The 24,350-nt window shown below is 39.0% G+C and overlaps 1 protein-coding gene across 2 annotated transcripts in view; it reads left to right on the top strand.

Annotated features, from left to right (window-relative positions):
- The window catches only part of fgfr2 (fibroblast growth factor receptor 2), a 46,135-nt gene extending 22,134 nt beyond the window's left edge, over positions 1–24,001 (top strand). The window contains exons 11-18 of one of the 2 annotated variants that reach the window (XM_057342939.1): positions 3,862–3,983; positions 6,092–6,202; positions 6,296–6,486; positions 6,587–6,709; positions 8,720–8,790; positions 18,921–19,058; positions 19,812–19,917; positions 22,219–24,001. In XM_057342939.1, coding sequence (XP_057198922.1) covers positions 3,862–3,983; positions 6,092–6,202; positions 6,296–6,486; positions 6,587–6,709; positions 8,720–8,790; positions 18,921–19,058; positions 19,812–19,917; positions 22,219–22,383 — 1,027 coding nt within the window. In that variant the 3' untranslated portion in view covers positions 22,384–24,001. The remainder of the gene's footprint in view (positions 1–3,861; positions 3,984–6,091; positions 6,203–6,295; positions 6,487–6,586; positions 6,710–8,719; positions 8,791–18,920; positions 19,059–19,811; positions 19,918–22,218) is intronic. The other variant, XM_057342938.1, reaches the window with a different exon arrangement.
- Positions 24,002–24,350: the final 349 nt, after the last annotated feature.

Below are 24,350 nucleotides of genomic sequence, written 5' to 3'. Positions count from 1 at the left end.
TTCCAAAGCGTCAGGCTGTCGTTTTGGCCGACCTGATGAAATCTTTCATAACTTCGGCGTGAAACTAATCTCACGCGGTCACAATCTCATTATGTCTAATTATTAACCGATGATTAATGTTGCTGCAGTGTACAGTGAATCATTTATGATTCAACCTGTCAGACATGTTCCATTATTCCATTAATACAACATTATTCTTAAAGATCAAACACATATTTCTCTCGTTTTTCTTGAAGATATGAGTTGCTGCGGGTTTGAGTCGTGATATCTTTATATGTTGATATTAACACCACTGATACCGTCGCCTCGATAGCACACCTGGAATGCCCAGACTCACAAATTAATGTTTAATAGTCACATTTAACATTTACGGAAAGCTTTTGGTATCGTTCTAGCTTTACAATGGGTGCACTGTGATTGTGTTTCCAAATCCTGTATGGATTTTTAATGAATGACTATGAAAACTTGTTTAAGAAATCAATGTTACAGGAAAGTTTAAAGTGGTCTGTTTTTGTAGATTATTCAGTGGTATCGAGAGAGGATTGTTCACTCTTTACAGACTACGTAAAGCGTTTGACGTGTACACAACTAATGAGCGACAACACTAATTCTGCATTTGGCAGACGCTCTATTCTATAGATTTTTATAGCCCCACACCCACTAAAGGAATGGTTGCTTTTGGGCAGACACGCTCAGACGTGTATTTCTGTAGGGAAACCAGCACCTATGGAAGGATTTGGATTGAGAGCAGATAGTATTTCCATTTTTAATTGTAAACACATCAGTAAACGCTTTAAAACGATTAGCTTTTTTTAGTGTACATAAGCATGTTTTTAGTAGGTAATTCTGTACTAGACATTTAGTATGCATGTTGAAAAACAAACAAAAAACATTTATTGATTATTTGTATCAGCCAGATGGGATGCAAGATTCATATTTTATAATTGATGGTATTAGAAGCAGATTATATGAACACTTTTCCCCAATTTAGTTTTTTCTTTGACAAGTATCAGTAGTACTCAACTTATGCATGATCTTTACCGCACACAAATGTTTCGTGGACTTCCTTTAACACTGTAGTAAAATTCCTAGATTCTACAGCATTTATTACGGTTTAGCAATTTACTATAGTTAATACTACAGAATACTTTAGTATACATTAAGTGTAGTTATTACTGTAATATAGGCTACTACAGATTACTAAAGTAAATCTTAAAGGGATACTTCACCCAAAAATGAAAATTCTGTCATCATTTCCTCACCTTCAAGTTGTTCCTGTATAAGTTTCTTGGTTCTGATGAACACAGAGAAAGAGACTTGGAAGAATGCTTGTAACCAAACAGATCTCAGCATCATTGACTCCCATAGTAGGAAAAATTACTTTATCATTTTATTTGTTCTGTTGAACACAAAAGAAGACATTTTGAAGAATGTAGGACAGCAAACAGTTCTGGGGCACAGAATTTTCATTTTTGGGTGAAGTATCCCTTTAAAGTACACTAGTGTATTTATTCACGTGGGAAGCATGTCAAATTGTACATTACTTTTCAATTATTCAGTGATTTTTTGAAAGCAGGTAAACAGGTGTATCTCATGAAATTGGCCTTGACAAAATGTCCCTACAGTCATCTAAAGCGCTCTAAAATCACTGTTTGGATGTTGTGTTTGTGTCCCTGGCGTGCCCTGAGGCCGGCTGAGTGCTGTGGAATGCGAGCGTTTGCGGTCGGCGTGGAGGATAAACATAACATTGATTATCTGTGGTGGGCCGGAGCAGACAGAGGCCGTCATTGAGCGTACAGCACAGAGGGGGATTGTGTTGTCACAGCTCCAGATCGGCCCCGGGCTCAGGCCTCGGTGCGGGTGTGAATGTTTACATAGCCCAGCATGCAGGGGGCGGGGAAAAAACCCAGCACCTGCCAATCAAAGATTGACCGAGGGCCACTGGCAGGGCAAGAGGTCGAGATGTCATACTTACCTTGGGGAATTAGGATGAAGATTGGGTGTCTTTATATGTCTGTGTGGAGGGGTTTACTCGGCTGTACTTTGTAGTTTGTCCTTAATTGGACAAATGCATAATTCGGGGGAGTTTTTAAATAGTTTTTAAACCATTAAAAGTTGGGTGTAGAAAAATGATGGCCCGGTTTCACGGACACGGCTTAGCTTAAGCCAGGACTATGCCTTAGTTGAATTAAGATATTTACGTCGCTTATATAACAATTCCTTTGAAGAATACATTACTGGTGTGCATCTTGAGACAAAACAATGGCACTGATATATTTTAAGATATATTTCTGGGCAAGTTATATTCAGTTAAGACAGGTCGCACATTCATTTTAGAGAACGGTCCATAGGGTTTACTGTATGGTTAAACTGTCGCCATTAACTTTGAAAACAGTATAATACTTCAAGTGTGTTATTAGTATACTACTTTTAAACTTAAAGAAAAAAAAGAAAGAATACTTTCGGTCTGCTCAGAAGTATTTAAAATTACACTTAAGTGTACTTGACTTATATTGACAGAAAGGTTCGAAGAAAACTTACAGGTATACTTGCAGTATGAAAAACTATGCTGAGAGTATACTTCAAAGTGTACTTTCATAAACTAAAAATGTGCTACAAGTCTTGAATTAGTAATACCTGTAAGAAATAAAGCAGCCATACTACACTCAGGTAAAAAAATTGACTAAGTACTCTTTATTTAAGTACACTTTCATAATGTACTTGAAATGGAATTTTGAATTACAAAAATAGTAGGCGTGGCTATTGTCTTTCTCTGCGATTGGATGTATAAAAACAGCTGTTGCATTTTGAAATGGAACTGGCAGCAGACTGACAGTTGAAGGGGAGGAGTTAACGGATGCTCCGCCCAAGCCGTCTAACATACGTCATTTAAGATGGATAGTTGTAACAGGACGGAAGTGCATTTTCAGATTTTAACGGAGGATTATGAGGCCACACAAATTTTAAAAAGAGAATGACCCACATTGATAAACTATTTACAATAAACGCTGCAATATTTCATGAAAAAATAGGCATCGTAATTTTTCATTTCACTGGGACTTTAATAGACTTAAAGTATACAGTAGTATTTTGTACTTGTATTCATGGTGTCTCAAAATAGCACAGTTGAGTACACTTAGATCGTATCTTAAGAAGGACGAAAACTTTTTTGGTATGTTAAGTAAAAATGAGTGTGTGACAATAGAGCACTAAGTACGTTAAAGTGTAAAGTACACTTGTTTCACCTGGGCAACCAAACAAACAAGGTTGCATTCAAAGCATACTAAACTAAAGTGGGCCAGTTCCGTCCCAAGTAGTATTGAAATTGTGCACTTACAAGTATATGATATTAGCATACTTGCTACATAAAGTATACTTCAAAACATTCTTGCACTTAACTTGAGTATACTTAATAAAATGAACTAGAAGTACACTTATTTTTTCTAAGGTAGGTCTATGAGCAATGGTTAAACACAGCTTTGATTCTGTGGATATGTGTTGTAATCTTGTTTACACTTGACCGGAGAACACTAGTCAAGCGTTAACTCCAGTATCAGCGCTCTCTCGCACACCCGAGTCTCTGTATATCCCTGAAGGCGTGTTGTTACTCCCGCCAGAGTAACTCTATATCTCACAGTCAGACATTCAGCTGTCACACGCACTAATGTCTAATGTAAGCACTAGAAAGGAGGACACAGAGCGAGTAGTTAACACCTCCGATTAAAGTCAACACTGCACCATCACACACACACACACGGCAACTCTGATGTACAGTTTTAGGTTATTCCCAGTATTCCCAGTATGCATTTGACATTGATACTGACCTGCTGATGTCAGTTTGTAATTTGTGTTTGTGTGCAGGTTAACTCTGGGTAAACCGCTGGGCGAGGGATGCTTCGGTCAGGTGGTGATGGCCGAGGCTCTGGGCATCGATAAGGACAAACCGAAAGAAGCCGTGACGGTAGCTGTCAAGATGCTGAAAGGTAAGAAAACACATCGCACGCATCTGGATGGCTTTAATTCATCGTGTAAGATTAAGGAACATCTGCATATATCATTCATAAAAATCGAACGCGTGTTCCTCAGCGTGTCATTTGCTAAAACATTATATTTTGTCTTTGAATAACACCAGACAGGCATGAAACGAGGCACGATACTGACTTTAAAAACGAACAGATGGGTTCACACCAAACGCGAATTAAGCGGTTTGCGCGAGTAAATTACATACAAAGTCGATGCGGACACGCAAATAGACGCAAACTCGCAGCAGGCGATGCGAAGGACGCGAATCGGGCGGCGCGGTTGCCGCGAACGCGCGTCGCGCAAGTTGAAAATATTTGTCAGCTCGCATCACTCACGTGAAAATAACGCAGTTTTCCCGCTAGTAATAAAGAGCGTGGAACGCGATTGTTGGCGTTTGGTGTGAACCAGCATTAGGTTTGCATAGGCTTAGGAAGAGCGCAGAAGCAGGGGAGGGTGGGAGTAGAGAGGTCTGTACTATAGGGGCCTGCGCGGGGTTATTTGTTGGCGCTGAGTGACGTGGGTAGAGCTCGGGTCAAGAGGCCGCATAGCTGACCCGGTGCTCACCAGCTGCACGGCTCTCGCTCTTCACCTGCACAAAGACCCTCACAGCCAAAGAAAGAGAAGAGAAGAAACTGGGGGAGGGAGCGTGTGTCTTAAAAGAAGTTTTCAGGGCTAGAGAAAGGGCTGTGGGGGCGGGGGTCCTGAGGAGAAAAGATTAAAAACATGAGCGTGCTCACTCTTACACCGGACTTATAAAAAAATAGAAATAGAAATGGTTGTCTGCTATTTACGCCGCCTCGTGACGTTTTCAACCAGCATGTCTGTGGACGCAAAATGATGTTTATAAGAGCATCCCAAACTGTTAGAAAACAGCATTTCTTGAGACGTTCTCATGAAGGGAAACGGGGTGAGATAAGTCAGGAATGCCGCTCGGTGGATTGTGTCGGGTCTGCTCTGCTGATCCGCGGTCAGATAATGAAAGAGCGACTGTCTCGAAGGTAATTACTCGAAATGGAAGAAACGCTTTTTAATTGTGAGGCAATGAAAGAGGAGCTGGTGGCGGCTCTTCAGTGTAAATCTACACCACACGCAAGCAAACCAGACAGACCTCTTATACCGTAAGCCGTCAGAGCGTGATATCCACCGTGTTACTCCTACTAGAACGTATACATCATTGATTGATGTATGGTTTGTTAGGATAGGACATTATTTGGCTGAGATGCAAGTATTTGAAAATTTGGAATCTGAATGTCAAAATATTGAGAAAATGGCCTTTGAAGTGGTTTATCGGAGGCGCTGTAGCAGGTGGTTGCTAAGAAGAAACAGGTTTGATTTAACGCTCTCTGTTGGCCTGCCGCTGTAATGACGTTGTGGAGAGCAGATGAAATTCTAAGCTTTACATTGATACCAAACTTGAGTGGGAAATTCTCGAAGAGCGGACAGCAGCGGGCGATGTTTGTAGACGTGTTTCCGGCCATTTTTGTTCGCGATTTTGCTGAATCCACCCACACAAATAAAGTTTTGATACATTTATATCACTTTATTACTTTATTATAAAGTTTGACAAGAATTTTTTGGTGTGAAATATGAAATAATTATTAAAGCAATAAGCCCCAAGAAGCAGTGGGTTACAGTGCATTTTATAACAGCTAAGGGCGTTGTGGCACGACGCGAAGCGGAGTGTGACCAACACGGGCTTATTGCTTTTATAAAACGGTTATTCCATATGCTTAGCAAGGTTTCATAAAATAAAGTAAATAAAATGATATTTAGGCTATGTGGTGCGGTCAGCCGTTATATATTGAGGTATTTTATAACAGCTTAGAACTCCGCTCAGCCAATCAGAATCAAGGACCAGAACTGACCGTTTTATAAATGATAAATATACCGTATATCAATTTTAATATAGCCCGCTATACACGGTATATATGTAATGTTGGAAATTTGAACAGGTTGTCGGAAAAGAAGCCAAAAATTTGAATAATAATGTACGTTGAATCGAAGTTCCTTTTTCGCACGCTATTGAAATGATGTCAACGATTTTCGAATCATTTTTTAACCTTCCTAGACGACGCCACTGAGAAAGACCTGTCCGACCTGGTGTCCGAAATGGAAATGATGAAGATGATTGGCCGGCACAAAAACATCATCAATCTGTTGGGGGCGTGCACGCAAGATGGTGAGCGATGAATCCATCCATCTCTCTTTTACTTGTAGACGATGAAAGCTCATTGAAGGCCAATGCGATGGCGAACATCTCTTTCTGTCTCAGGGCCTTTATATGTCATCGTGGAGTATGCATCGAAGGGTAACCTCCGAGAGTATCTCAGGGCCCGGCGGCCCCCGGGAATGGATTACTCGTACGATATAGCCAAAGTATCAGATGAAGCTCTCGCGTTCAAAGATCTGGTCTCGTGTACTTATCAAGTAGCTCGTGGGATGGAGTATTTAGCCTCACAGAAGGTAAGAGCTTGAATGCACCGGGTGTCACTTTGTGCACAAGATTCCCAACGCTCCTGAGCGTTCCGTTGTGTCTGACGGTGTTTCTGCGTCTCTTCTGCAGTGTATACACAGAGATCTGGCTGCCAGGAATGTGTTGGTCACAGAGAGCAACGTGATGAAGATCGCAGACTTCGGTCTGGCCAGAGATGTCCACAACATAGATTACTATAAAAAGACCACAAATGTAAGTTTCATTGTTTCTGCCCTTTTAACGGTTTAGCAGGTGGTGTTAGGGGGCGGGGCATTCTCATTCTAGGGTGTGTTTTATTGGACGGAAATGTTCCTGGGAGAGAACGACTGTAAATTCTTTAATTTCTCAACTTCCTTTTAATCTCTTTCCCGCTCCGTCTGGATGTGTGTCTCTCTTTGTCCGTCTGTCTCTTTCTCTCGCTCTCAGTTTTGGCATGTTTTGCAGATTCCCAGGCAGTCTGTGTGTAAAGTGGTTCGGCTCTTGTTCTCTTATTCCAAAGCTTGTTGATAGAGCTCATGAGAAGGAAATGTTTGTGACAAACCTCAACACATTAGCATAACTTGAACTCTCATTCCCACAATTACAGCCGTCTCTGCCCATGTGACGCTGTCGCTCATAATACCATTTATGGGTCTATTAAGCATTATTACATTTATCCTCAATGACTAAAGTCATGTTGAACTACAGGTCTCGCTCTTTTCAATGTTTTTTTCTGATTGTAAATAAACCGAGTTCATGAATTTAACAAACATACAGCTGAGGGACGATTTTTTTGTACACAGGAGCTGTTTGCTTAAGCAGATTTTCTTGCTATAATGTTTCTTAATCTTAAATCTTAAGTCGGTTTAATGTACTTTGATGGATTTAGCAGGTTTAAACAGATTAAGATTTGAAGACCCACTGAAGTGCCTTGAAATGTGCAGCTATGTTGAATGTGTTGATGTAATTTCCACTGAAACAGAAAGTTAGGGCGGAACTTATTGAGTGGCTCCTCCCCCTTGACAAATAACTAATAGCAAAGTCCGTTTACGGAAGTCGTGCCACTCGGCGGCCATGTTTGCAACACCTCTGGGCAGCTATTTACGTCATAGCAAGTCCACAGTCCTATCTACTTGAATGGTGGAAGGCGGATATTTCTAAAATCGCTGGCAAAAATCACAATTAAACAGCATATTTCCGATGAAAAATTAAACATGACATGAACTGACGATTGGCTCGTTTTACTAGAAGGCGGGACTTTCCTCGCGAGAGCGGCCATATTGAGCGTTGCATTCCTCGCCATTCGTTGTAACGGCAGTGACGCGTCTTGTTAATATTAATAAATTTGCTAATAGCGAGGACAGGATGCTTTAGATTCTAGGGAGCATTTGATTGGTCAGAAAATCAGACAAGAAGTACAGAGTGATGTCATTCAATACAGATCAAGGACTTTTAAGTTTTGAATGCTTAGATCTTGTTATGCTAGTTTTGTAAATGTTGTTCCTTAAGGCAAAAGTATAGTCCGGCCGTCTGCGTCCATGTCATCAGGAGGGTCCGCAGTCGTCCGCACACCCGGACGGAACGCGTGCAACAGCGCATGCACGGAAAAAAACTTGAATCAGCCGAGTCCACTCGGTGACGTTCTGCGCATGTGTCGAACTCGTCTATACGCGCTTATCCACGATTGAGTGTGCTCAAGAAGCTGTGCGGATGCATTTGTGCGCAAGACGGACGCGGAAGGTCAAGTATACCCGGCCCTTTAAGGGTGACATATACTGTATATATATACAAAAAAATATATTTAAGATTTTATTTTAGTTCATACCCAAGTCACCAAGATCTGTACATGCGTAGGTCAAAATATTTTGAACATAATTGAAACAACAAGCATCGCTCAGACTGGCGGGTCGTGACGGATTATCGGCTGGTTCAGTTACTCTGGCACGACTTTATCTAAATAAAAACACAAAATGGAGCCCGTTAGATTGGATTAAACCCAATATCAGCCTCCGGAGGCTCTATAGACTCTCGTGAGGTCTTCAGTAGCTTCGGTCTGTGTGTGTTGTGACTCCTGAGGGAAATTTGAGTTGGGCGGCTCGTCTCGAAGGATTTACTTCATAATCATTATTGGCGGGCCGCTTCGGCTCTAGTGAAATTCCAGGTTAATAGGGTCTTGCGCAGATAAAAGGTTTGTCAGTGTGGATGTTGTGATTTGACCATCATCTCTTTTATCCCCGTGCGTAGGGTCGTCTGCCGGTGAAGTGGATGGCTCCAGAGGCGCTGTTCGATCGAGTATATACACACCAGAGTGATGTGTAAGTCGCTTTTGTCTTTTTTCTTTGTTTGTTTGCTTCTTTCACACGCATACTGACAACATAAGTCTATAAATTGCTTTGGATTCAAGCATTTGAAATGTGAATTTACCAAATAGAAGGACTCTCATAATAAGTTCTGATTAAAAATGAACGAAGTATTTTTGAGGGTTAAGAGAGAACAGGAAAGTGTCACTGTGTAGAAGATCAGAAGTGACAGAAACGAAGCCAGATTGTTGGAAGTGTTTTTGTCATGGCAGAGATATAAGAAGGGAGTTCACGGCCAGCGCTGCAGCAAAAGCGAGAGATTTCACGCTCGGCTTGCGACCAGCGCTGTGTCACTAATCCGTACGGCTTCAAAGCTCGGCCAGACGTTCACCTCACAGACACCCGGACGGAAGTGACCTCCAACTTCCCTTTTCTCTATCCCATCCGACGCTCTGAATCTTCCCCGGTTTTCTTCACTTTTTCTTTCGTTTGGGTGAAATAATCCTTTCTTTATGCCGTTTGTGTTGGTGTTTATCCCCCTTCATTCAAGGGGTGCGTGTTTTGGTCCCCTTTAAAGGATGAAACGGACCGGTGGTCACGCCGTGTTTCCTCTTGGGATTTCACGAATCCTCTGCGGGATGTTTTGAAGTTTTGTTTGACGATTAGATGAAATGCAAGCGTGTTTGAATGCGTGCGTGTGGTTTTGTAATGAGCTCGTGTTGTGTTGTGTGGTGTGTGTGCTCTGTCAAATCTGATCGATAGCAAGGGTCTCTTTGGTTAATGATGGTTAATGCCGAAGTGTCTTTATCTCAGACTCATTTTACACCATCAGTCTCTTTCTGATCGACACACACAATCCAATACATGACATCAGATTTAATTACTACATGAATTATAAGCGAACATTGGCATGTTTCGAGCCCCTGGGGAATGAGATGTAAACTGCAGGGGTTGCAAAAATGGAAATATGAATGGATTTTTTTGTGCTTTTCTGGTTAAAGTTTATCCACACGAGGTCAGCAGGTCAACGGTATTATATTTAAAGTAAGATCTCGCCCCTTTTAACCTAGACTAACCAACCCCGTGTATTTTTTGTTAATAAGTAACCCGAGGCCTACAGTACATTGAAAAAAATAGATTTGTGCTTAGTATTGCTTTGTATTGTTTTCTAGGACACAAACTCCTTGAGAAATAATAATACATTTCCTTGAGAAGCAAAATGAACTAAGATATTAAATATTCTTTTCTAAGAAAAAGATCAAAGGTAAGGGAGAAAAAAACAAGAAAAAAAATCTGCCAAAGTGGCAAGAAAAATATACTTTAGTAAATTGATTTTATGAAATTATGATTTAATTGTATAAAATAAATATTAATATAATTAATGAAAAGTTGTTGTTTAATAAAGTGTATTTTTCATGTTTTACTTTTGATCTTTTTTCAAAAAACAACATTTTTATATCTTGTTCCAACCCAAAATCGAAAGAAAGGGAGTTGGTTTTCAAAAAGAGATAACTCCGTTTTAACATTTTTCAAAAATCTTGTTTTTTATTATGTTATCATGTTTTGATTGTGTTTTATTGTGTTACTTAGCTGTATTTTATGAGTTATTATGTCTTTAATCAAAACAAACCAACTACAGCTTGATTGATATGAATTGGAATGCACAATAAAAAACATGATTTAAAGTTGAGTTATCTCGTTTTGGAAATAAACTCTTCGAAATAAAAACATGTATTTTGTCTATCAAGAACAAGAAAATAAATCTCATAGACTGCAGTGTTTCCACACACACACACACACACACACACACACACACACACACACACGCATACTGGTTTAGCTATATTAGTGAGGACATTGACAGACCTTCACATTAGTGAGGGCCAGGTATTCTAAAGGCCATAGCGACAAGCGAATGCCATAGATCACCATTAGGTGGCACCAGCAGCACCTAAATCACTTTAGATACGGAAGACACTCAACGATGAAATTGAAAACACAAATGAAAATATGCAGGCTTGTGAGGTCACGCTGTTGCTAGGTGGATAGCATACGCATTTTAAATGCGTATATCATACTATACAGTAAATATGAATTATCCAAAGGTTTTATCAGTATAAAAATGTAATCAAACATTAATGCTGAATGTAATTGACGCTGTAAATATATTTAATGCTTTTAAAATAAAAGTGATTTGATTGTTTTGGTTAATTTAAACCGACCATTTAAACAAACATTGTTTGTAACTAACCAACCATGCCATGCTGCAGAAGCTTTTTAATGGACGTTTCCATGGATACATTAATTGCACCAAGCCATTGATTGATGCTTTTCTCTCTAAATCACTAACTGTGAATAAAAATTACAGAAAAGTTTTTATACCTAAACTTTTAGACAGGATACGCAAGTATAATTAAATTACGTTTAAATATATTTTATATATGTAAATAATTATTTTTGGTGTTTATTACATTATAAGTAGGCCTAGTAGGACTAACAATTTTTCAATGTTCTTAAAGAAGTATGCCTATCTTCTGCTCACCAAAGCTGCATATAGTAAAAAGAAAAAAAAGTGAAAATACTATTATGGCTTGCACTGTCATGATATGCTTCCTGGAATGAGAAGTTCAGCTCTTGACATCCATCCCCAGTGCAACATAAAACGGAGGTAATTTATGCCTACTGTCACTTATTATTAACACTTTACCCTAGTATGAGAGACTCAACTTTTCTGTACAGCTGTACAATTTCCTACTGGGGATCAATGAAGGACCTCTGTCTGTACGCCTATATCCATCTAATTTATTGTTGTGACGTAAAGATGAATTTTCAGCATCATTACTCTAGTCTTCAGTGTCACATGGTTCTTCAAGAAACAATTATGATAATTATTGTGAATTTTGTGTAGATATATGTAAGCAATACCCAAAAACAATACTTCAGCATGGGAAAACGACCCATTTATTTGATCAACATATCAAATAAGCGATTGACAGAAAACAGAACAACATAACATAACTTAACACAACACAACATAACATATAGGAACAAGGATAAATGAGTAGATGTTATAAAGTGAAATGATGTGCTCGCTTTGAAATGTATGAAAATGTAAATGTAACTGAAATGCCCTATTGGAGAAATTATGAACAAAATCCAAGAAATTTAAAATGCTCACTTCCTCTGAAAAAAAGGATATATAAGTGAAGTGCGTAGTTTGTAGAAAATATAAAAGAAAACAACAAAAGAAAATAGTGCAGTGCTCACTCAAGGGACATGTAAATAAAGTACACTTGAGTACATATTAGACTGATATCCTAAAAGGACATTAGTCAGTATTCCTCAAATAAGTAAGTTTCTTTTTAATAGACTGAAGTGTATTATGGACAAAGTTTTTAATATCGACCCAAGACCTTGAGCTAAGGACTGGATTCACATCAAGACATGATTGGCATTCTGATTTTCCAGGAACTTTTCTCAAGGCAAAACATTTTCGTAGCGTGCTCTTTACAGCATTCTTCTCTTCGCTACTCCATGGCCTCCTAGGAGCTTTCTTTTCTGTAACACAAAACCAAATGTCAAACTAATCAAAACCTTACAAATGAATCAAGAAACCTCCCTCTACAATCACAGGTTTCATCAATAGCCAGGTTTCCATCCTAGGATTGTTTTACAAAAAAGTGGCAGTCCTCAAGTTCTTTTGAGTAAAAATGAGCTAAAACCAATTATTGAGCAAGTACATGAAAGAACGGTGTTTAAAACTGTGTCACTACCCTTGCTGGATTCACCACGGAAAGCTTGTAATAATGGTTTGTAATTTGCCCTGTCGGGTCATCTTTCCTGGAGATCCTTATATGGTCTCTTTCGTCTGTGCGTCATGTCGTCACATTCGTGAACAGAACGAAGAGGATCCGGCTGCTAGCCAGCGCGTGTGGATGCTGCGAGTGACAGGCGGTTTATAGCGTGTACTAGGGATGGGCGATACCACAAATTTTTTATTCGATACGATACCGATACTTTTTCTTGAAATGTTACCGATGCCGATACCGATACTGATGCTTTTTTAAAATAAAAATCTAATTACAATTAAAAAAACAAATTACATACTTGTACTGGCTACTAATAACACATTTATTAAAAAAGCAATTTAAACAAATAAATAAACTGTTTAAACAACCTTCTTACAAAAATATTGATTAAATAACATAAATCTTAATAAAATGAACAAAAAAATGTGCATTTTTCACTGTCTTTTTATTTTTAAACAGGCCATTTTTCTTAGGCTTTAACATTCTTTTTGTACTATTACATACAGTATTTAAAAAAATTATATATTGATTAACTAGCAAAAATCTTAATACAATTAACAAAATTACAAACAACATAAACTGTGCATACTTTCACTTGTGTTTCACTTCAATTGCTGATTAAGAATTCCTTATCTTTAAATTGTAGATTAGAGTTTAAGAAAAGCAACATGTCAACATCTCCTCTATTTGATGCGGAAGTGTGCAATGCATGCGTGTTGTGTATGTGTACGTGCCTGAATATCACGTGACCACGTCGCTCGCGCTGCGCAGCCGGCGACCGATCCGTGCGTGACGTCAAACTGCCGCGAGAGCTACTTTCATAATATAGCATCACTGATCGGCATGCGCAGAGCTAACATTTAGTTATGCTGAAACTATTAATGTAATTAACAAGATAATCGATACTTTTCAGAAAATATCGATACCTAAATAGCAGCTTTTGAATATCGATGTATCGATACTGCAGCATCGATGTGCACATCCCTAGCGTGTACTCACAACTGTTGGGTAGGACTTCATATGTTTAGTATTTTTTATTGCGGCGTTTAGTACTTTTACTTTTAAACACCAAGCAGTGTTGACATCTGGGGATTCATCATTTGTGAAAAACAAGAAGAACGAACTGAAGACGGTTTACAAAGAAACAGGGAATGTGATCGGACTTGTGCGAAAACAAGAATTAATATTGGCAAGGCATTTCAAAGGTGGCGGGAACTCCGTGATCTGAAAGGATTGTAAACGGATGCAGACATCGCTTTATTTCTTCTGAACAGGTAAGACAAACTTTTAATATTTCAATAGATAACACAAAAACCGTAGTGCACTTGTTGTGTTAATATAGACGGGGTACAGTTAATATAGACGGGGTACAGTTTCATCGGTTGTTCTTTCTCTCGTTATGTTCTTTATGATAAATGTAATTTAAGACCTATTCGCACGGGATTAGTATTATCTGGGGACCTTGTGTGATTTAGAAATGACCTCCCCACATCTGTATTTCATGTGGCGCGAATTAACACGGACAAGTGAAGCCTGTGATTTTACTCAAACTTACGGACTTATATCCCGGATATGATGGCAAGGCTTTGCATATAGTATATAAAGTTGTATGGTGTATAATGATTTATGACCGTGCCTGTCAGCATTTGAGACCCGCGTTCAGGGATCTTCTGTCCGGTTCGCGTTACGGGAGTTTAAAGGTGGCATGAATTAAAACCACAATTTGAACCCGAGCTTTTGTTATATAAGAGGGAATGGCATTCACACGAACATCCTGTAAGTGTCAGAACTGACAACGCCCTTGTTACTGAGATGACATCTGTTATTGACACCAGGCCCAGCGAACGCCAGATTCTGGAATGCACCTATCTATAGGTTGAACCCCACCTCCACAGAAGAATATCAATGACTACTTCTCTAGCCCCGCCCACTGGTTCACGCATGACACAAGTGACGCAGAACCAAATAGAGCGAGCAAGCAATAAACAAACATGCTGTTAAAGATAGCTAAATATTGTGCCATCACTGATTGTGGAAGAATACAGTCGCTGCATAACCTTCTTTCGGATTCCCATATTAGGAATGCGGTGTTAAAGTTTATTTTTAAAGAAGTCCCAGCTCATGTGGGAAAAACATGGTGCGTTTGTTCGTTTCATTTCTCCGAGGATTCCTTCGTGAACAAGGCAGAGATCAACACTGAATTTGTGGAGAGTTTAAAATGAAAAAGCAGTGCTGTGCCGTCAATTGGATCCGATAGGAATGGCGCAGCAATCTTATGTGAGTAAAACATGTTTGTACTATGCGTCACTATGCTTTGCTTGATGTGCCCTGAGCACTATTCGGACCTCNATATCTTCATGGAACATGATCTTTACTTAATATCCTAATGATTTTTGGCATAAAAGAAAAATCGATAATTTTGACCCACACAATGTATTTTTGTCTTTTACTAAAAATGTTCCCGTGCTACTTAAGACTGGTTTTGTGATCCAGGGTCACATATAAGCACAAACACAGTTTGTCTGTAAAGAAGCACATAGTTACAAAGACAGAGGCTGTGTATGCGCTGTGTGATAGAATATAGCCAAAATCTCAGCTCTTTAAGGTGTGTGTGCTGATTTTATCAGACGATGGGTCTTGGTTATAAAACAGAACTAACAGCAGAAAAAGAAAATATGTAAATGACAACGGCTTTTTGGGCAATAAGCTGTATGTTATGATCAGAGAGTAGAATCGAAACGAAGTTGCAACTAATATGTTAATTAGTGTGTGATGTCATCCCAGCTCCACAGTTTCACAAAAATCTAGCAGAAACACTGAAATCTGTATCAATCCTCTCATCTACAGAACACAAAAGATGACATGTTGAAGAATCAACTTGCATTGTATGAGCAGAAAAAAATCTCAAAATATTATTTGTGTTCCACAGAAGACAGTCATACAAATTTAAAACTACATGAGTGAGTACAAGACAAAATGGTCATTTTTGGGTGAAATTATATTTAGCTGTTTGTGAATGTATGTATAATAATTTGTAAAAGAAAAGACATACAATTACTTGTTTAAACTGTACATTATAAACAAAAACGTCATTAACTATGACTTACCTCTATAACAACTTCCTGGGCAAAATTAGGGATGTCCGTATCCCTCTTCAGTTCGTTGTCCTCATGCAGTTTCTGTTCGTCTTGGTCGTCCTCATGCAGTTTCTGTTCGTCTTGATATGACATTTTTATCTGTAATCAATCATTTTTTAAGTTAACTCACAGGAAACAGTAAACCAGCTAACACAAAGAAAATTAAACAGAAGATATGTGACTCTGCCTTTAAAAACCCAGCTTAAGTCATTCTCTGGTGATTTACTACATCAAATATTTATTGTTAATACTGAGTAAAGCCATGTTAAAGATCTGGTAAATGGTTGGAATCAAACTTTATTGCTTGTTATCTCAGAATTATATTTTATATTAGACTTTAGCCTGGTTTTCACAGGCAGGGACACATTTGCATTCTTGTCTAATAGATGTCATTTCAAAAACAACAACACCTAGATTAGAGGAAGATAATTATCCCTAATAGCCATTAACAACAACTCCTTAACTACTGATTTAATACTGTAATGTTACATTACGTATATGTTCTACAAGTTATTAAACCATACATTAAACAAAAACTAAGCATAATTAAACAATAATAATATTTTACAGATGGTTCACTATTTGTGTTCAGACTATTCATACATTAACAATATAAATACTGCAATATATATCAACTATCAATAGTTTGCAAATAATTTGTAAGTACTTTTACTTTACTGTAAGCTTACTATACTGGGTTATAAAATAATTCTACAAAGGAACATAGACGGAGCCGCTTGATGCGTCCTGGAGTCTTGAGTAAAAAATGAGCCGCAACCGCACCCCTCCCCCACGAGGCAAAGCGGGGGGAGGGGGACTGTTCTGGCCGTCAGCTTCTACACTATTCCACGTTAAAATCAGTCATATAAAACTAATCTATACAAACATATTTTTGGAAGATGTATTGAATGTTTGTTACAGTGTATCTTCTCAACTTTTTGCCATTAATAAAATGCTCCAAAATAGGAACGCTTATATAAGAGGTTAAAGCTCTCTGACCCTCCCCCCATTTATCGATACATATAAAAACGTGAATACTTATTTTAATCATTAAATAACATGGATGCAAATGTTAAAAAATCGACAGTTAATGTTGTAAAACATAACTTACTTCGTCCTGTACTCCGCGGTGTCTTGCTTCACATGCTCTGTGGTGCTCCCGGAGACGAGCTAGTCTGCGTATTAATCGATCCGACATCTCGCTAACGTTAACTTTACGTTACTTGTCACGTTCCGTGGTAAGTGAGCTAGGTTTCGATACCGTCATAACGAGGTAAATGCTGGTGCCAAAAAGCACACAAAATCCACACTGATTCGCTACGTCGTAGTTTATGTAATCTTTATTTAACTTTGATATTTGTATAGTATAAATAACAAATAAGATCAGTTTCATCAGTTTCTTAACAGGCCTACCAATCACTATCACTGGGCCAATCAAAAACACGGAGCTGTACCAGCCAATAGAAAAATTGACTGCGGTACACGGCATTTTTCCTTAGGGGGAGCTCAGGAGCATAATGAAAACACAGCTTCGTCATGGTTTCATATTGAAATAAGGACATCTGGGAAATTTGCATAGCACAATGCCCATCCCCCCTTTGGGCGATATTGAGCAAAATAAAGTGAGGACCATGATATTGTCCTCACTTTACCAAAAGGTCCTTACTTAAAAGGTGTTTTGTCACATTTTGGTCCTCAGTAATATAGCAAAACAAACACACACACACACACACACACACACACACACACACACACACACACACACACACAGAGCGTCTGAAGTCTGTGGGGTCAAGAGGGCATTCCAGTGACCCCTCTGTGTGTGTGTAATTGATCACGGGCGGAGGGGGAGAGCTGTTGTTACACAGAGAGACTGAATAGAAATGATGAATTTGGCAAACATGTCAGAGGAGATACAGCGCTTGATAAAGACTAGAAGAGGACAAACAGGGTAACTGAGTGTCTAAACAAATGCATGAATGCAAACCACAGCAGTGAATCTGTGATGTGTGTTCCACCGCTGTGGGTCACCAGAACGGCCTTCACCCCGAGATTTCTCTTTAATAGCTCAAGAGACTTCATTGAGATCTGCTTTATCCTACACTTGTTATAAATGTGCATGAAACTTTTGTAGAAAAACAGGGTTGACTGTGGCCGTAAGAAAGAAAATCACAGATGAGATCTTAGATTAAATGGAGAACAAATGGAAACGTGCTTAAAGTCTCATCTGCATCTCAGATATTTCTCATGAGAGTCAGAAGTCTCACAGATTCTGTCATTAGAGTTTGAGAAGAGATGTCAAATGTGTCAAACTGAGCTCAGATTTGTCTCGTCTGCAATCAAAAGTCAATATTATTGAAGATCTCGATATCAATTCAAACATTTCTCATCACATTTACTCAAATCCAGATTATTTGACCTCTACAATCTACATTTAGTCATTTTATCCAAAGCGAAAAATCTACATTCATTTCACACCTCCATACACCTTCTTGTCATGCGTTTTAACAATTACGCTCTCATTCGTTGTTTTATTTCTAATAAAAGAGGCGTTTGAAACTGAGAACTCCATCCGATCTCTTAAGCTATAAAATGGTCTTAGTTAATGCTTTGAAACGGTTAAACCTTGCGCTTCTGACATGGTTTTGTTTGCAGAATAAATAGTTCAAGCAGAAGCGAAAGGTATATTTTGTAAAGCTGGCAACTCGTCTCTGATGAGTCGGAGGTTTTCCCTCCACAGATGAAGTAACAGAATTGGCATGTGTTGAAAAATGGTTCCCCGCTCGCCCCCGTTCACCCGCCGGACGGTCGTGTCCTCTGGGACTCAATTAATGTTTGTTTTGGCTCGGACAAGATGTGTCGTTGTGGCTCTCCACAGAGGACAAAGAGCAGCTTTGAAATGTCCACCACTCACAGATTCCTACAGTCACAGCGCTGTTAGAGCCAACAAATATCACTACTGTACAGAGACCAAAACAACACAAATTGGGATTTTCAGGCGGCTTTATTTTCACAGAGCGTTCTTCGTGTGAATTTTGGGGATGGGGAAGTCATGGTACGGTGAGAGAAGCAGTAATTTACATTTGACAGATGCTTCATCCAAAGAGACGTACAGTATGGATTCCAGACATACATTTGATGATTTTTTGATCTTCAGGAACACGGTGTTGAACGTGTGTGTTTTGTGTGTCTCTTCCAGATGGTCTTTCGGGGTTCTGATGTGGGAGATCTTCACGCTCGGAGGTTCTCCGTATCCAGGAATCCCCGTCGAGGAGCTTTTTAAGCTGTTGAAAGAGGGTCATCGCATGGACAAACCTGCAAACTGCACCAACGAACTGTGAGATATTTTCTCATCTGTCTGTTGTTGATAAGCTGCCCGATAAAACCGATTGACATTCCAATTCTTTCTGTAGTCACCAATTGATTGTTTTCACAATACATTTTCAAAGCACAAGAGATGACGGATGAGCTGGACTCTTTTCTTAATACGGGTCTTATCATACACAATTCATCCATACACACGATGGCAAAGAAAAACGATGGCGTAATAGCTTGACATCGGCAAGTCCTCGTTATTTTTCAACGCTTTCCCAAACGAACGCATCGATTTGCTGCCGATATGATGCTTTACAAACGACAAAAACACATTATATTGAATGGTTGTGAGTTGATAAGGTACATTACATTAATATTTACGCATTTGGCAGACGCTTTTATCCAAAGCGACTTTCATTGCATTATACTTACTATACAATTGTTTTCAAAGTATGTGCAATCCCTGGGACGGAGGAATAGATGTCGTAATTCGATTCTTTATTCGATTTCATTTGATTCTCATTTCTCGATTCGAGTCAATGAATGTAGATTTACGAAAATTTTACTTTTGACCAATAATCGTATTCACATTACTGTAAGCAAATCTTACGTTCAATGTTTTTGGAACTAAATACGGCGAAAAGATTGATTCATGGATCTTGTGAATTAATATCGAATGGATCACAAATCTCTTAATGTTTACGGTGGTTAGCTTCACGACTGTCAAGCGCACAAATGATTCGAGATAAATGATGTCTTTTTGCTTGCGTTTCAGGTACATGATGATGAAGGACTGTTGGCATGCCATGTCCTCACACAGACCCACATTTAAACAGTTGGTGGAGGATTTGGACCGAATTCTAACTCTGGCAACCAATGAGGTGAGGCGTGTTCACCTTCACACAAACATTATCATACAGCGCAAACGGATGTAAAACCTTTAGCGCTTTGCCTGCACTTCTGCGTTTCATCAAACGAACAGCGTCTCGACCCCGACTCCAGCTTGCAACGTTTTGCAAAATTCGTCCGGGAAAGGAAAGCGTCAGATGGCTTTTTACGGTCAGCTCACAGGTCGAGAATCGCACGTGCTTGATTTCATCCAAGCTAACGTTGCTCAAGTATCAGACGGACCCCTCCGTCGAACCGCCGGTCGATTCTTTCCATTCCCCGGCTGTCTTTCGGCATATCCGTGAGGGATGGAAATCTGTCAAAACTTGTCAGAGGAGGGATTGAGCCGTGGATGGGGCCGTTCTCGCTCTTGTTTTTGAACTTGAAATGTAATAAAGTGCCTTTGCTTTCTCCCCCCGTTCTTAAACCGTTCACAGATGTGAATGTCTTTAGTAACGTGATCCGCCTTGTGTTGAGCAGCGAGAGTCGAGCCAACGCTCATTTTCAGCAACCTAAAACCCTCCTCTTCCTCCAGTCAGATATTTCAGTACCAGCCACAAAAAGGGAAAACGGCTTCGGTTTTGTTTGCGGAACGAAGGAGAACAAAGCTCTTCGGTGAATGTTCGGGTCGTACGCTGGATGTGCGTTGCGTGTAGTAGATATGCGTTTTGAAAATATACGTGTGCTTGGGTGGTCCCTTACTTTATTGACATGAATTTGCTTTAGAGTCATTTAAAAATGAAAATATTGATCAGAATTGTTCTTGAAAACGTTGAATTTTTCTTTTGCTGCATATCTGCTTTACCAGAAATAACTTGTGTACTTGTGTTATAAATTGCATGTTGGATGCTTTATTGCTTTATTTATTACTGCCATAGATTCATATACATCGCAGCTGTTTCTATGAGCCGCTATAGGCCCTTTTCACAATGACGTCACTTAACTTCCGCCTTTTCGCAAAGCAGTGTATCATAACATCCGTCTTGCAACAAACAAGAGGAAGAACTCCCGTTTTGCCGTCGTGCTGGAATTTAACAACAGTGGAAAAAAATGGACAAACACGTATTCGAGTACTTATCCTTGCACCTTCGCTAACACAAGAAGAAAACAAAACACTGACCTTCATAATCAAACAGGTACTGTTCAACGAAGAATTTGTATCCTTTCTCTAGCTTTGATCTTGTCGTTAGCGAAAATTTGTCTGCAAGACGTTGTACATCATCTAGACGTATTTGTGGCAGATGTGCAAGCCACTTGGTAAACTCCATTCTGAGGCGCTAGCGGAAGTAACTTCTTCTTCTTGAGTTTTACTGGCGGTTGGCAAACCAGCTTATAGGTGCATTACCGCCACCTTATGAACTGGAGTACTAGTGGAAGTAACGATACACTGCTTCGCGGCAGAACGGAAGATGCGTGACGTCATGTGACAAGGGCGTATTGAGTACCACAGAGATGACGTATTTTTGTATGCAAACCCCGGAAGCGAGTTAACTTTTTTAAGACTTACGGTTCCACCGCCCCAAAGTTTTTTTTATGGGTTTTCGGTAAATCGCCTAAAATGAGGTCTGTAGCTAACAAAACCTCTAATTATTAGTTAATACTAACAAGTTGCTAAAAGAGACTACTTCCTTTGGCGGGGAAGTTAGACGTCATCACGCTTATAAATCTCACAAATAATGCAACATGGGCACAAATCTCTTTAAACGTAGATGCGGATTCATTCACAGAGTAATTACTTACCAGGGAACACGTTTTTAATAAAGTTTGAGAAAGTTGTCAGAGGTTTGGTGCGGGTGACTTTGATATCGAGCGATCATACACTGTAAAAAATGATTTGTTGTTTTTGTTGGTTCAGCTTAAAAATATTAGATAACCCAATGAATTTCTCGTTGAGTTGACTAAACTCGTTGAGTTAACTAATATTATAAAAAGTTGACTTAACTCAAAATTTTAGGTAACCAGGTAACTTATTTTTTTAAGTTGAACCAACAAAAACAACAAATCATTTTTTACAGTGTAGTGTAGTCTGTTTTATTAGCTTTTTACTTCTGCCGAGTGTATTTAGGCTTCAGAAATAGCAAAACATGTAAACATCATAAACCTTTGTTAATCACAGATCTTATTTTTTGCGATCTTCCAAAAGTCTATGGAAAAAATGCATAGGCTTTCGGTCGAGGGAACCAGCGCGGCGCTTACTTCCGGGTTAGCAGCAGTCGAATGGCATCTACTTACTGTACACATATCTATGATTTCTTTTGTCGATAACATCCTAATTTTTTCTTTGTCTGGCTCAGGAATATCTGGACCTGTGTTCTCCGGTAGAGCAGTATTCCCCCAGCTTTCCCGACACACGGAGCTCTTGTTCCTCTGGAGACGACTCCGTCTTCTCCCACGATCCCCTAGCAGACGAGCCCTGCCTCCCCAAGTACCAGCACATGAACGGAGGCATAAAAACATGAGCCGCCCTCCTCAGACTCCTCCAGACGTGCCACACTCAAGCCCACACTCACAGTTCTCAAAGTGAAAGACTTTTACCCACAATTCCCTGTTCCCAACCATAACCGTATGGTGCCTGACTCCTCCCGCTGGACTTTCGGAGCATTCGAGGGAGGCTTAGTGACCAGCGGTGCTGCTTTCAAAAAAACATAAAAACGGATGTGTGCTTTTTTTATGAGAGCACGCGCTTGCACACAAAAACACGTGACCAAGCTCTTAACAAGAGGAGAGGAGTGAAGTTTAGTGACTGAACTGAGCTGAGCGATTCCCACCTCTTGTATTTTTGTTTATTTTTGCGCTTTTTCCCATTTGTTTATATTGGAATTCATCATTCCAATCCATCGTTCTGCATTCCAGGACTCTGTGTTCCCGAGAGAAACGAAATGGAGAACGTGAACTGAACTCTTATGAGACTGAAATGAGACAGAAAGAGAAAATAGGAAACGTGTACGATGCGGAAACTATCGTACGACTAACACAAGAAGAACATAACAACACTGCCTCCGGTTGATTTTTTCATGTTGCTTTATGCTGTTTTTATCTCGATAACACGGTTATCATACAAAATCCCAAGCAGTTATTCTTATTGATACAAAATAAAACATGGTATATAGTGCTGGGTATATTTGTAAATATATTCAAATATGTAAAAAATATATATTATATATTTACAATGAATTATTTTTTGTACGGACTTCCGAACAATTCCTCCCGTTTTCCCCAGAGTCACATGTGGATTTAAACACATGTTCATGTTTGTATTCCCAGACATACACACACTTATACAGCAAGACTCGATATTAAACACTTTTTTTCCTGGAGACTGTCAATTTTAACCGTTAAAAGGTACTTATATTACATTTTAACAGTGCACTAGCATACACGTGTCCTCTAAAAATGTCATAGACATCAACTAAGAGCAACAAAACTCCAATGTTTATTTCATTTTTTATGCAAGTATTTCATACACTTTGAGGTTTAATGTCGAGTCCTGCAAACACACATTTCTCACTGCTAACACACAGTCGCTCATTGGCTTTCAGGGACAGAGATAGCATTTTAATTTATTGACTTATGTTTAAAAAAGAATCAAATGACAAAAAAGATCAAAGTAATAAAGGGGTAATATTAATGATGACAATAGAAACAATGATGATTCATAATGTTTATTTTGTAATTTAAAATGACATTTCAGCGAAGCGACGGTACAATTATTTCTAGCTGTTATCGAAAGATTTTTTTTGTATGTATGTATATCTACAAATGTGAATGGTAAAGTAAAAATGCAAAAGTAACGTACATTTTATAGTCCGCTAATCCCTTTTCTATAGTAGACGATGTTTTTATCCGGCTGTTTTACACGCGTTGAATGTTGCATTTGAGTTTGATGAATACTGGACGACGGTTGCAGTGTTTTCATACCCACATCAACGTTGTTCATTCATTCCGATGAAATCCTTCAAGCAAAAGTATTATGAATCATGTTCATGTTCTTCCAGACAAATGAAATGAGATTGTTCTGAAGCGTTCCTGACAGATTTGTAAAATTAAAGAGAAAAAATGAACCTCTGTGTCTTTCTCAGTTTTTATTTGTAACAGTATTCGTCCGTCTGTGGGGAGGCATTAAAAATGCTATAAATGACCCAAAAAAAGTAATTTGGTCTCATCCCTCAGTTTACAGTGATGATGTTATAGTATGTTGAAAGAGGCAAAGCATTACAGAGAATTTTTATTAAAGCACCTTTGAACTAATTGTATCTATTTCATAAAAACGTGTATTCTTAAATGGTCATTTCAGCAGTGGAATTTCTTTTCTAGGTGGATGAATTTCAGATGTTGTGTTATTATTATGACTTCTATAGGTGGAGATTTTGAAGAACCCTTGCCAGCATAATACAGAAAACTGCTGGATTTACTTGATCACGGCACA

Source organism: Triplophysa rosa, linkage group LG9 (assembly GCF_024868665.1).
Source record: "Triplophysa rosa linkage group LG9, Trosa_1v2, whole genome shotgun sequence".
NCBI classification, from domain to species: domain Eukaryota; kingdom Metazoa; phylum Chordata; class Actinopteri; order Cypriniformes; family Nemacheilidae; genus Triplophysa; species Triplophysa rosa.
The sequence above is the reverse complement of the archived record's forward strand: the minus strand, read 5'-3'. Positions and strand labels throughout refer to the sequence as shown.